This window comes from Equus przewalskii, chromosome 10 (genome assembly GCF_037783145.1).
Source record: "Equus przewalskii isolate Varuska chromosome 10, EquPr2, whole genome shotgun sequence".
Taxonomy (NCBI): domain Eukaryota; kingdom Metazoa; phylum Chordata; class Mammalia; order Perissodactyla; family Equidae; genus Equus; species Equus przewalskii.
In genome coordinates, this window is record NC_091840.1 from 7,153,335 (window position 1) to 7,162,606 (window position 9,272).

Sequence of the window (9,272 nt, forward strand, 5' to 3'; positions counted from 1 at the left end):
ATGGGCACTGAAGTTCATGCGTCATATTGGGCTGAAGTCATATGTAGCCTGAGTCATCTCTCTGTGCCAGCCCACTGACCCATCCAGCCTGCCAGACTCAGCTCCTTGTGGGGTGGGGAACAGGCGTGGTTCCTGGGTGCTCAGGAACACCCATGCCCAACAGAAGTTTGCTGAATTGATTCTCAGGATTCTTAACCAGAAATGTCCGATTTCAAGGAGGGGAGGGCATGTGGAATGGGGCAGTGGTGGGATATAAGGAAATGGCCCCAATCACCTTTTTTTCTCTTTCATGGTTCTTTCCCTTGAAACCACACCCCTAAGGCCCTGACATAGGCACTGAGTGAGAGGGAGGCAGAGATGTGAGATGACAACTGTGGATGCATCTGATGGGGGCTCCTGAAGAGGAAGAATTCCCCCTGCTCCCTCCCTTTCCTCCCTCCTCACAGCCAGGTCAAGTCCAGGGCATCCTCAAGCTCAAAGGCAAGTGGTTCCTACAGGGATACAGGAACTGGAGATCTGGAGAGAATAGACTGCCTCCTGACCTAGGTCATGGTTAAGCACCGTGGAGAGAGGCAGAGGTCAGTGGGGAGAAGACCCAGGGGTAGAAGGGGCCACAGGAGTCATAGATTGAGGCTGTCCTCATAGTGTAGCCAGCTATTAAACCATATCAGAGCAATATCACTGAACGTCTGTGTTCTCCAAGTCTCTTTTTTTCTGGATTTCATGCTTAGCAAACCACCCCCTGATTATAATGTGGTCTGGCATCTGGGGCGATGCATCAGCCTTGTGAGTTTGATCAACAGGAGCCTGCCTGAAGGGATGGATCCACTCCAGGCTGAGTGAGCAAAACTGGGTCTCTGATCCTACAGAGCTGGGGGCCACACACGGCACTGCTGTCAACACCCTAAAGGAGTGACAATCTGTGACCTCCTTGGTGAAGCCCTTTGCCCTCTCCTAACTCTAGCCCTTTGCATCTCCAGCTTGCTGGGGTTTGAATCTGGGCTCCACCACTTGTTAGCTGGGTGATCTTAGGCAAGTTTCTTAATGTCTCTGTGCCTCAGTTTACTCATCTGTAAAGTGAGATTACTATAGGGTTGTTGTAGGATTGAAAGATGTAAAGTGTCTAGAATAGTGTCTGGCAGATAAGTGCCATGTAAGAGTCTGCTGTTATTCCCACAATACCTACCTGCTGTGACCTTGAGCCAGTAACTTTATTTTTTTCCGTCTGGCCTCTGGTTCTCTATTTATAACATGGAATTAATACTAACATCTACTGGAAAAGGCGTTTGGTAAGTAGAAAGTGTCATGGCACATATTAAAGCTTTTTTGTAAACTGTCAAATGCTCCACAAGTGAACCAAGTGTTTATTTTTACTATTTATTATTAACGGTTATCAGTCTCACTGGGTCCTTCTAGATTATGGGGCAGAGATGATTTTAATCCTTCTCAGTTCATAATCTAATGAAACCTGAGACCCTGGGAAATGGGAAGATCTGGGTAAAGACAAAGCTCTGGGACTGCCCCGCACAGAGGAGGAGGTTTCCGAGGGGCTGGACGAGGCTGTGTCTCATCTGGGCTGGGTCCGTACCGTACCGTACCGGCAGCTTCATTCCCTTCCAAAGGTTAATGGCTTCTCAAGGTGAGGTTGGGAGGGGCTGGAAGAAGCAGGGTGCTACGAGTTCCTGACTGTCCCCTGGGGATGTTGCTCTGACACACTGGCAGCCCTGCTTTTTAATAAGCAGACTTACTGGGAGGGGTGTGGCTGCAAAATTCAAATGGCAGAGGGAGAAGGAGGAGGAGGGGAAAAGTTTGCTTTGCTTTTAAAAGGCCCTTAACGACAAAAGATAAAGAAGGACAAAGAGCAAGAACGTGTCGTCACTGGCCCTGCCTGTACCTTGTGAGAGGAGGGGTGTGTGCTGGTGGCAGCCAGGGGCAGAGGACCAGAAGCAAGAGGAAATATGAGCCAAGTTGGTTCAAGACATCTAAAAGCATACCTGTGGCATTTGCAGAAGCACAAATTACTGAATAACATGTTCATGTCGGGCGGGTAAAAACTGTCCGCTGATAAGAGAAATGCGAATGAGGGTGGGAGCAGACACCTACACCAGTTCAGGGAAACAGGAACAATCTCCTGGGGGAATTCTTGAGCTCTGCTTGTTTCAACAGTCATGTTATTTTACCACTTAGGACCTGGCTACCTTCAGGAGCAGGGCGAGGTCTTGCGGGGGCTTTGATGGATGTGGTCAGCGAGGGGTTAAGATTTCTAGATATGTTGTTTGCTGCTGGCTTGGAGCTCTCTTATTTGGCCTTGGAAAACCTCCTCTGGTTGGCTGGTCCAGGGCTGCTCCCAGCTGGGGAAGTGCATTGCCTGAGTGCTCTGCAAGCTAGCAAAGGAGCTGTGATCTCCATTTTCACTTGCAGTCTCCAGGGACTGCCTCTCGTGCCTGAGAAAGGGAGGATGGAGACATGGAGTGTGCTGGGCTAAGTTTAGAGACACTTCAAATTTCCTGTTCAACAATTCCCCAGCCTGGTTCTCGCCTGTGGCTGTTTATTTCCAGCAAAGCTGGGTTTCCTGACCTGAAAATGAAGGAAGCCAAAGCCCTTCCCCAGAACAGCTTATAGGAGGAAACACGAGCACACCAGCACCAGGGAGCCTCAAGTATTTCCTTGCAAAAGGCCCCAGGGACTCCAGATTAGAGGAAAGAGCACTGGGAGAGGGAAGCCCGAAGAGCTTGGAAAATGACTTTGGGACACTGGACTGAGTCACCCTCATTTCCTGCTGAGGTTATCCAAAAGAACCTGCCAGCACCACTCCCCAAGCCAGCTGGCTGCTCTGGGATCCGGGCAGGACTGACAAACTAGCCAAGGGAGTCCCAGATGAGGGAGATCGTCAGTGCTGTAACATACACTTCGTTTATTTATCAGAAAGCCCCGAGAGCAAACAGGAGAGGGAAACAGCGAGAGGGAAACAGCAAACGGGAACATTCCACAGGGAGCAGCTAACTCTTCTTGGCTTTCTCGTTTGTCCCCGAGCTGAGGATGGAAATCTGGCGATAATTGGAGCCAGTGCTCTCACTTTGGTTTTATATATTTTTCCTTAAAAAAACCCCAACACTTTATTGAGTTATGATGGACTCACTTTGGAAGTAAAATCTCTTCACCTACAGGGTGTGAATTTTCCCATGGAATCAGATTCTTTGACCACAAATTTGTGTTCCGTTAAAACTGTTTAAGTGAAAAAAATGCCCCGAGGGATAGAGAGTGGTAGAAGGAGACAGAATAGCGGGTATGGCCTTTTGCTGGTTAATTTGTCTTTCCTTAGTAACAGTTTCTGGCAGGGAAGGAAAATGCTGCTGAATCTAGACCTTTCTCTAGGATCAGTGGGTGACGCCCCCATGGGGCATGGAGGCTGGCTGGTGTGTGGAACTCTTCTCTTTCAGATATCAACTCTTAATCAGAAGCCACAAGTGGGAGAGGATCTGCCTTAAAATTGATGTCAGGAGTGACCATTTCTTCCGGGATTATCCCACTGTATCTTCTTGTATGTTTCCTAGGGCACTTCTGAGATGCTACACAGTATTACAGCAATTTGTAATTTGTGTGCACGTCTTATAGGCCATGAGATTATTGAAGGTGGGAACCATCTGTGTGTGTGTGTCTGTGTTTTCTCTATAATGCCCAGCATAGTTTCTCACACTTTGGAAAGGCTCAGTACATGTTTGCTGAATGACTGGATGAGGGATATAGAAGTCACAAGATGAGCAGTAGAAGAGGGGAGTGAAGGACAAGTGTAAGAGAGGAGGGAGAGTAGTAGAGATGACCTGCTTACCTTTCCCACTCACCTAGAAGAGGTATTAGGGTGGAGTCAGAGGGAAGGGGAGTCCCTTGTAGGACAGAAACCTTTTGTCTGTATCTCCCCAATAATTCTATTTTTTCCAACAAGGACCAAGCCCTGGATGAATGGATGGATGGTCCATGTCTTCCTGCCCCTTGGTCTCTGGTTTTTCTGGGATGCTATGGAGGAGACTGACTTTGGCTTAGTAATTGTTTGTCCCTTTTGGAACAAGACTGGCGTGTGGGCGTTCACCAGAGAGCTGGTGATGGTGAACTAGGAAGTAAGCTCTTGAGCTGAAGCCTGTGTCCTAATTCACTGTCTTCTGGGGCAAAAGCCGCCCCTCTCTGTGCTTCATTTTCCCAGAGCTCACAGTCAGGCCCTGGCACAGCTAGAACCCAATCCTGTTCCTGAACCCCTAACTCATATTAGTGCCCTTGAGGGCTTTTGAGTCTGTACAGGTAGGGAGAGAGGGCTGGGAGTTCTCTGAGGGAAAGAGCAGCAAGGTTTTTCATATGTTTTAAATTATTTAGTTGCATCAAATATTCAGATTTGTGAGAACAACAGCAACTCTATTTAAAAACTCCAAGCATGTGATGGATGAACTCAGTGTTTCCAAGCAGCTCCCAACTCCCAGCCGATGCTCCAGGAATATTCGAAGAGTTACTCAGGCTTGTCTGGGGCAGCCTCCAACTCCTGGGACCAGCTAAAGTGCAAGTGCCTGCCAAGGCTGACAATGTTTGGCATATGTTTTTCTTATAAGTGAACTTGAATGACAGGTTTCATTGCATCCCATACCTCACCTCCCAGAGAAAAGAGATGTTCCGCTTAGGAAATCAGGGTGGGGATATTCCCGTGGAAGTCAAGATTTTTGCATAGGTGGGTTGTATGAACTTAACCCTATGGGATTGTGCCTGCGTGTTTGTGTGTGTGTTTCCTTGTTTAGAGCTGCTGCTCTTCTCACAAAGCTTCATCATTTTAGGTGAGACCAAATGTGACACCTATTGAAGTTGCTGTGGAGCCCAAGATGTGTGCCCTAATAACAACCACCATTTAAGGAATGCTTCCCATATGCCAGAGACTATATATACATACATACTTACATATCTATATTTTACATTATATTATCTGACATCCTCATTCAACAAACAACAAGCCAGGTATTATTGTTCCTATTTTATAGACAAGAAAAGTAAGCTTCACACATGTTGTTCAAAGTCACAACAAGGTCTGTTTGAGTCCAAGCCTGGGGTTTCTTTCCATCATGTAGCAATGTCTCTTCTCTGGCCAGCTCCTAGGACTATCCTACCTAAAATCTGAGGGTCCTGTCAAAATCTTAAATGAAACTTCTCCCTCTATAACGGTAATTTCTGGGGAGGAGAAGGCAGAGGGTGTGTGGAAGGGAGCATGTGAGGGGTTTCCGGGAATCTGGCAAGGTTCTATTTGTTCATCTCGGTAGTTGTTGCACACAGGTCCTTACTTAGTGATAACCCATCAAGGTGTACACAGAAGATTTTGGCTTTTTAATGTTTCTTATACTTCAATAAATTCCTTTTTCTTAGGAACTAGTGTGGGAGGGGAGCCCTGCCTCTCATGGCCAATATGTTCTAATGAATCAACAGGAATTCCTTGGACTCTATTATATAGCAAAATTAAAAATGATACAAATATGTTGATACCCTACCTCTTTACAAAAGATTTTTAAGTGGATCACAATAGAAATTCATTCACAATAATAAAATATTAAGAAGAGATGATCAGCACTGTATGAAAAGGAAAAATTTCTACATACATATGTCATTCTGTTGGGTACCACAGAAGGTTTAAGCCAGTTTCTGCTCTCAAGACGCTCACAACCAAGTTGAAGAGACTGAGCATTTACTATTAGTAAGTAGACACTTGTCTTCAAACATATTGGAAGTTGTAGGAATGGGCTCTCTCCCAAATTGGTGATCAATAAACCCAAAGGAAGTGAAAGTTCTCACGGGCTACAGCCTACATTTTGTGTGTGGGTAACTGAGGTGGGAAAGACCACACTTGATCAATTATTTGAAAACTTTGACCTCCAAATCTTAAAGCTTTCAAAATGAATGTGTATATCTTTATAAGATGATTTAAACTTGGAGAGGCTCGTCTATCTAGTCACCAGGATGCTTTTGGAATTAATTTGTAATTATGTTCCTTTTACTTGCATGCACTTTCTACTAGGGTTAAATTCACAACCTCAAAGAAGACAGATCTAGTTCTAGTTTACTTCAAACTATAATAGTTTTAAAACTTCCTGACTGGGGCAGTTGCTATAATTTTTTCTCCTTCCCTATTCCCTAGGGTTTCAGGGACCTGGAGGGAGAAGTCACACAGACTATTCAAATCTACAGACCCACTTCCTTTAATAGTTGATTTTCCTTCATTTGTGACAGAAATAGCCAGTGTAGCACAAACCCATGCATCCAAAACTTTAATGTGCATATTTATTTCTTGGGGACCTTGTTAAAATACAGTTTCAGATTCAGTAGGTCTCGGGTACTGTCTGAGATTTCACATTTCTAACAAGCTCCTAGGTAATGTCAATGCTGCTGATCTATGAACTACGCTTGTGTAGAGAAAAGAACATTAGACTTGGAGTCGTAATTCCTGGCTTTTAATACCAGTCCGGCCATTCACTACCTTGTTTTCTTGGACAAGTCACTTTGCCTCTCTGAACTTTAGTTTTCTCAAATACAAACTGTGTAATAGGGGAAGAGGGTGGATCAGATTATTTCAAAGCTTGCATTCATGGAGTTTTCAGAGTGGTATTTTGATTTAAAAAAATCTCCAACTGTAGGACCGTGTACAGCCTTTCAGGGGACTGAAGGAAAAACCAGAATTAGCAAAGTAGGACATTTAAAGGTTGAATGAGGAGGGCAGACAAAGGGCTGAGGAGCAATAGTGACTTCTTATCACAAATACAAGGCTCTGATTTTTCCAAGGTGATGAATTTTGGATTAAACAGTGTTACCTAGAGAGAGGCTGCCACTTTTTCCCGACAATCACTTCAAGAGGAGACCTGCTTTATTGAGAATTGCGTTGCCTAAGAAACTTGAATGAGGGAAGCAATGGATGAGTTAGAGCTTTGAAATAACCAAACACTTTCAGGAGGCTGAGAGTGAGTCATGGCTGGAGGGCAGCTTTCTGGAGCCATGAGGGAGTCTGGTTGGAAAACAACAGTTTATTTCTGCTGCAGATCATTTCTATGTTTAATTTCAGCAAGTTGGCCAGGAATTCAGGTCTTTGACCACAACTACCAGGCTTGATGGGGCCAGAGCTTTTGAGGCAAGGGTGGGAGGACAAACACAGCCTCCCACAAGGGTTACAGAGGGCAAGGGTGCTCGGGGTACACAGGAGTTCAAACGGATGAGAGGCAGGAGGGAGCGAGTGAGAAAGGGACACAAGTTATTTGAATGAATGAACGAATCTCCTGGCAATCTGAGCCTCTGGCAGCGGCCCCTCCGCCAGCGTTCATGCATCTATCTTTTGAGCAGCAAATAGGATCAAACAGAAAGGGTTCCCCAGATTCACAGATAGGGGTCAGTTTCTCTTTAAGTCCCAAAGCCAAATCAGGAGAACGGAGAGAACTCCTGCTGACGGCGCCCTCTCCCAGGGTTGGGGTGGGGCGGAGTACTGGAGGAGATTCTTACCTTATGCAGGACGTGCTCACTGAAGTCAGGGCCAGCTCCCCCCTGGTAGGAGTCGAGTCTCTGCAGGTCCATGTCCGGCTTCCAGCCCTCTGCTTCCCGCTCTCCCCGCGCCCTGCGTCAGCGCTTTCAGAAGCTCGGTCCGGCTGCTCTGGGTGCTGCAGAGTCGAGTCTGAGCCCCGCGAGCCGGGCCGTATCCGGGTTCAGCACTGGACAGCTCCCGCAGCGGCTGCGGCGCGGTACTGGGAGCGTTCAGCGCCCGCAGCGATGCCGCCTCTCCGCGCCCAGGACCAGAGTTCTGAGATCCCGTCCGCTCCAAGTCCCCCGTCTCGTGACTCCAGGATGCTGGGAGGGACGCAGGATTTCAGTCCAGCCAGTGGTCCGTGCGTGCCTCATTCAGCTCCCGGACTCGGGAGGCTCAGCATCCCGACTGCGTTCTCAGGGCGTTGCAGTCCCGGGAGCTGATTTCCAGTGAACGAGCATCCCCGTCACTCTGCAGCTCAGCTCTCCTCCCGCGTTTGCAGAGGAGAAGCCCTGCGGCGCTGGCGCCGCTTCTCTTTTGGTCCCTGGACAATTCCTTCCAATATGTATGACGTCGGTAGATGGTGGGCCTTGGGGAGCCCTGAAGTCCCAGAAATATTTTGCAAAATTCTGCTTAACCGCATTTTCCTAGGGAGAGGGTCCAGAGTTTTAACTACACTGTCTAGGATGCATGTGACCCCCGAAGGTTACAAACAATTGGCTCAGGAGAGGCAGAATTGTGGTTTGGTTAAGGGCACAGGCTCCAGAGCTCAAATCTTGGCTCCAAAAATCATTGCTAGTTGTGGATCCTTGGCCAAGTTGCTTAACCTCCTCTAAGTGTCCGCAGAATGGAGGTAGTAGGAGTACCCACCTCATGATGTTGTCTTGAGGGTTTGATGAGTTAATTCATGCAAAGAGCTTAGAATGGTGCCTCACATGTATTAAGAACTCAGAGAATATTTGCTATTATGCTTTAGGCAAGGGGATGGGGACCCCCGGCTACCTCCCACAAACACCAGGGGAATCCCACTGCGGAAACCGAGGATTTGCCGTTACGTCCCCACCTGGAATAGGAGAGCATGAGGCTCACCAACATGGGAACTGGGGGCTGAGACTGTGGCCTCGGGAGTGACCGTGGTGTTCAGCAGGCAGCTCAACTAGGCACAGGTCTGATTGCCACCAGCCATTGGGATCAATATTAATACGGAGGGAAAAGGCCAAGTCTAGGGTTAAAAGGTTGCATTTTACTCCTGGGTTTCAACTGCCTTTTGGCTGGGTAGCCTTAGTCAAATCACTTACTTTTTCTGGGATTGCTTGTTTTGTCATCTGTAAAACAGGTGGAACAATGTGTGACTACCTCATTGGTTTTTTGTGAAGAGTAAATGAGACAATGTATGTGCAAATCATTCTCTTCTTTTAAGCCATAAATCAAATTTCATTTATAAGGTCTTACTATTACTGGAACCTCTATGCTATAGATACTCAATGCATAGTGATTAAAAGAACAAAGCCAGGGAACCAATGTGTTTGTGTGTATGAGATTCTCACTAGGCCTACGTTGGGGTTCTTAACCTGAGGTGAATAGATGGACTTTAGGGGAATTGTGAAACATTGAAAACATTATCAAATGTTTTGCTTATGTGCATTTTTCTGGGGGAGAAGTCCCATAGATTTCATTGTGTTTTTAAAGTTGTCTATTCGAAAAAAATTAAGGACGGACAGCTTAGGAAGCTGTCATCACAACT

At 46.7% G+C, this 9,272-nt stretch overlaps 1 protein-coding gene across 2 annotated transcripts in view; it reads right to left on the reverse strand.

The window, feature by feature from the left end:
- The window catches only part of RAB37 (RAB37, member RAS oncogene family), a 60,936-nt gene extending 52,754 nt beyond the window's left edge, over window positions 1-8,182 (reverse strand). The window contains exon 1 of one of the 2 annotated variants that reach the window (XM_008513191.2): window positions 7,510-8,182. In XM_008513191.2, coding sequence (XP_008511413.1) covers window positions 7,510-7,581 — 72 coding nt within the window. In that variant the 5' untranslated portion in view covers window positions 7,582-8,182. The remainder of the gene's footprint in view (window positions 1-7,509) is intronic. The other variant, XM_008513188.2, reaches the window with a different exon arrangement.
- Window positions 8,183-9,272: the final 1,090 nt, after the last annotated feature.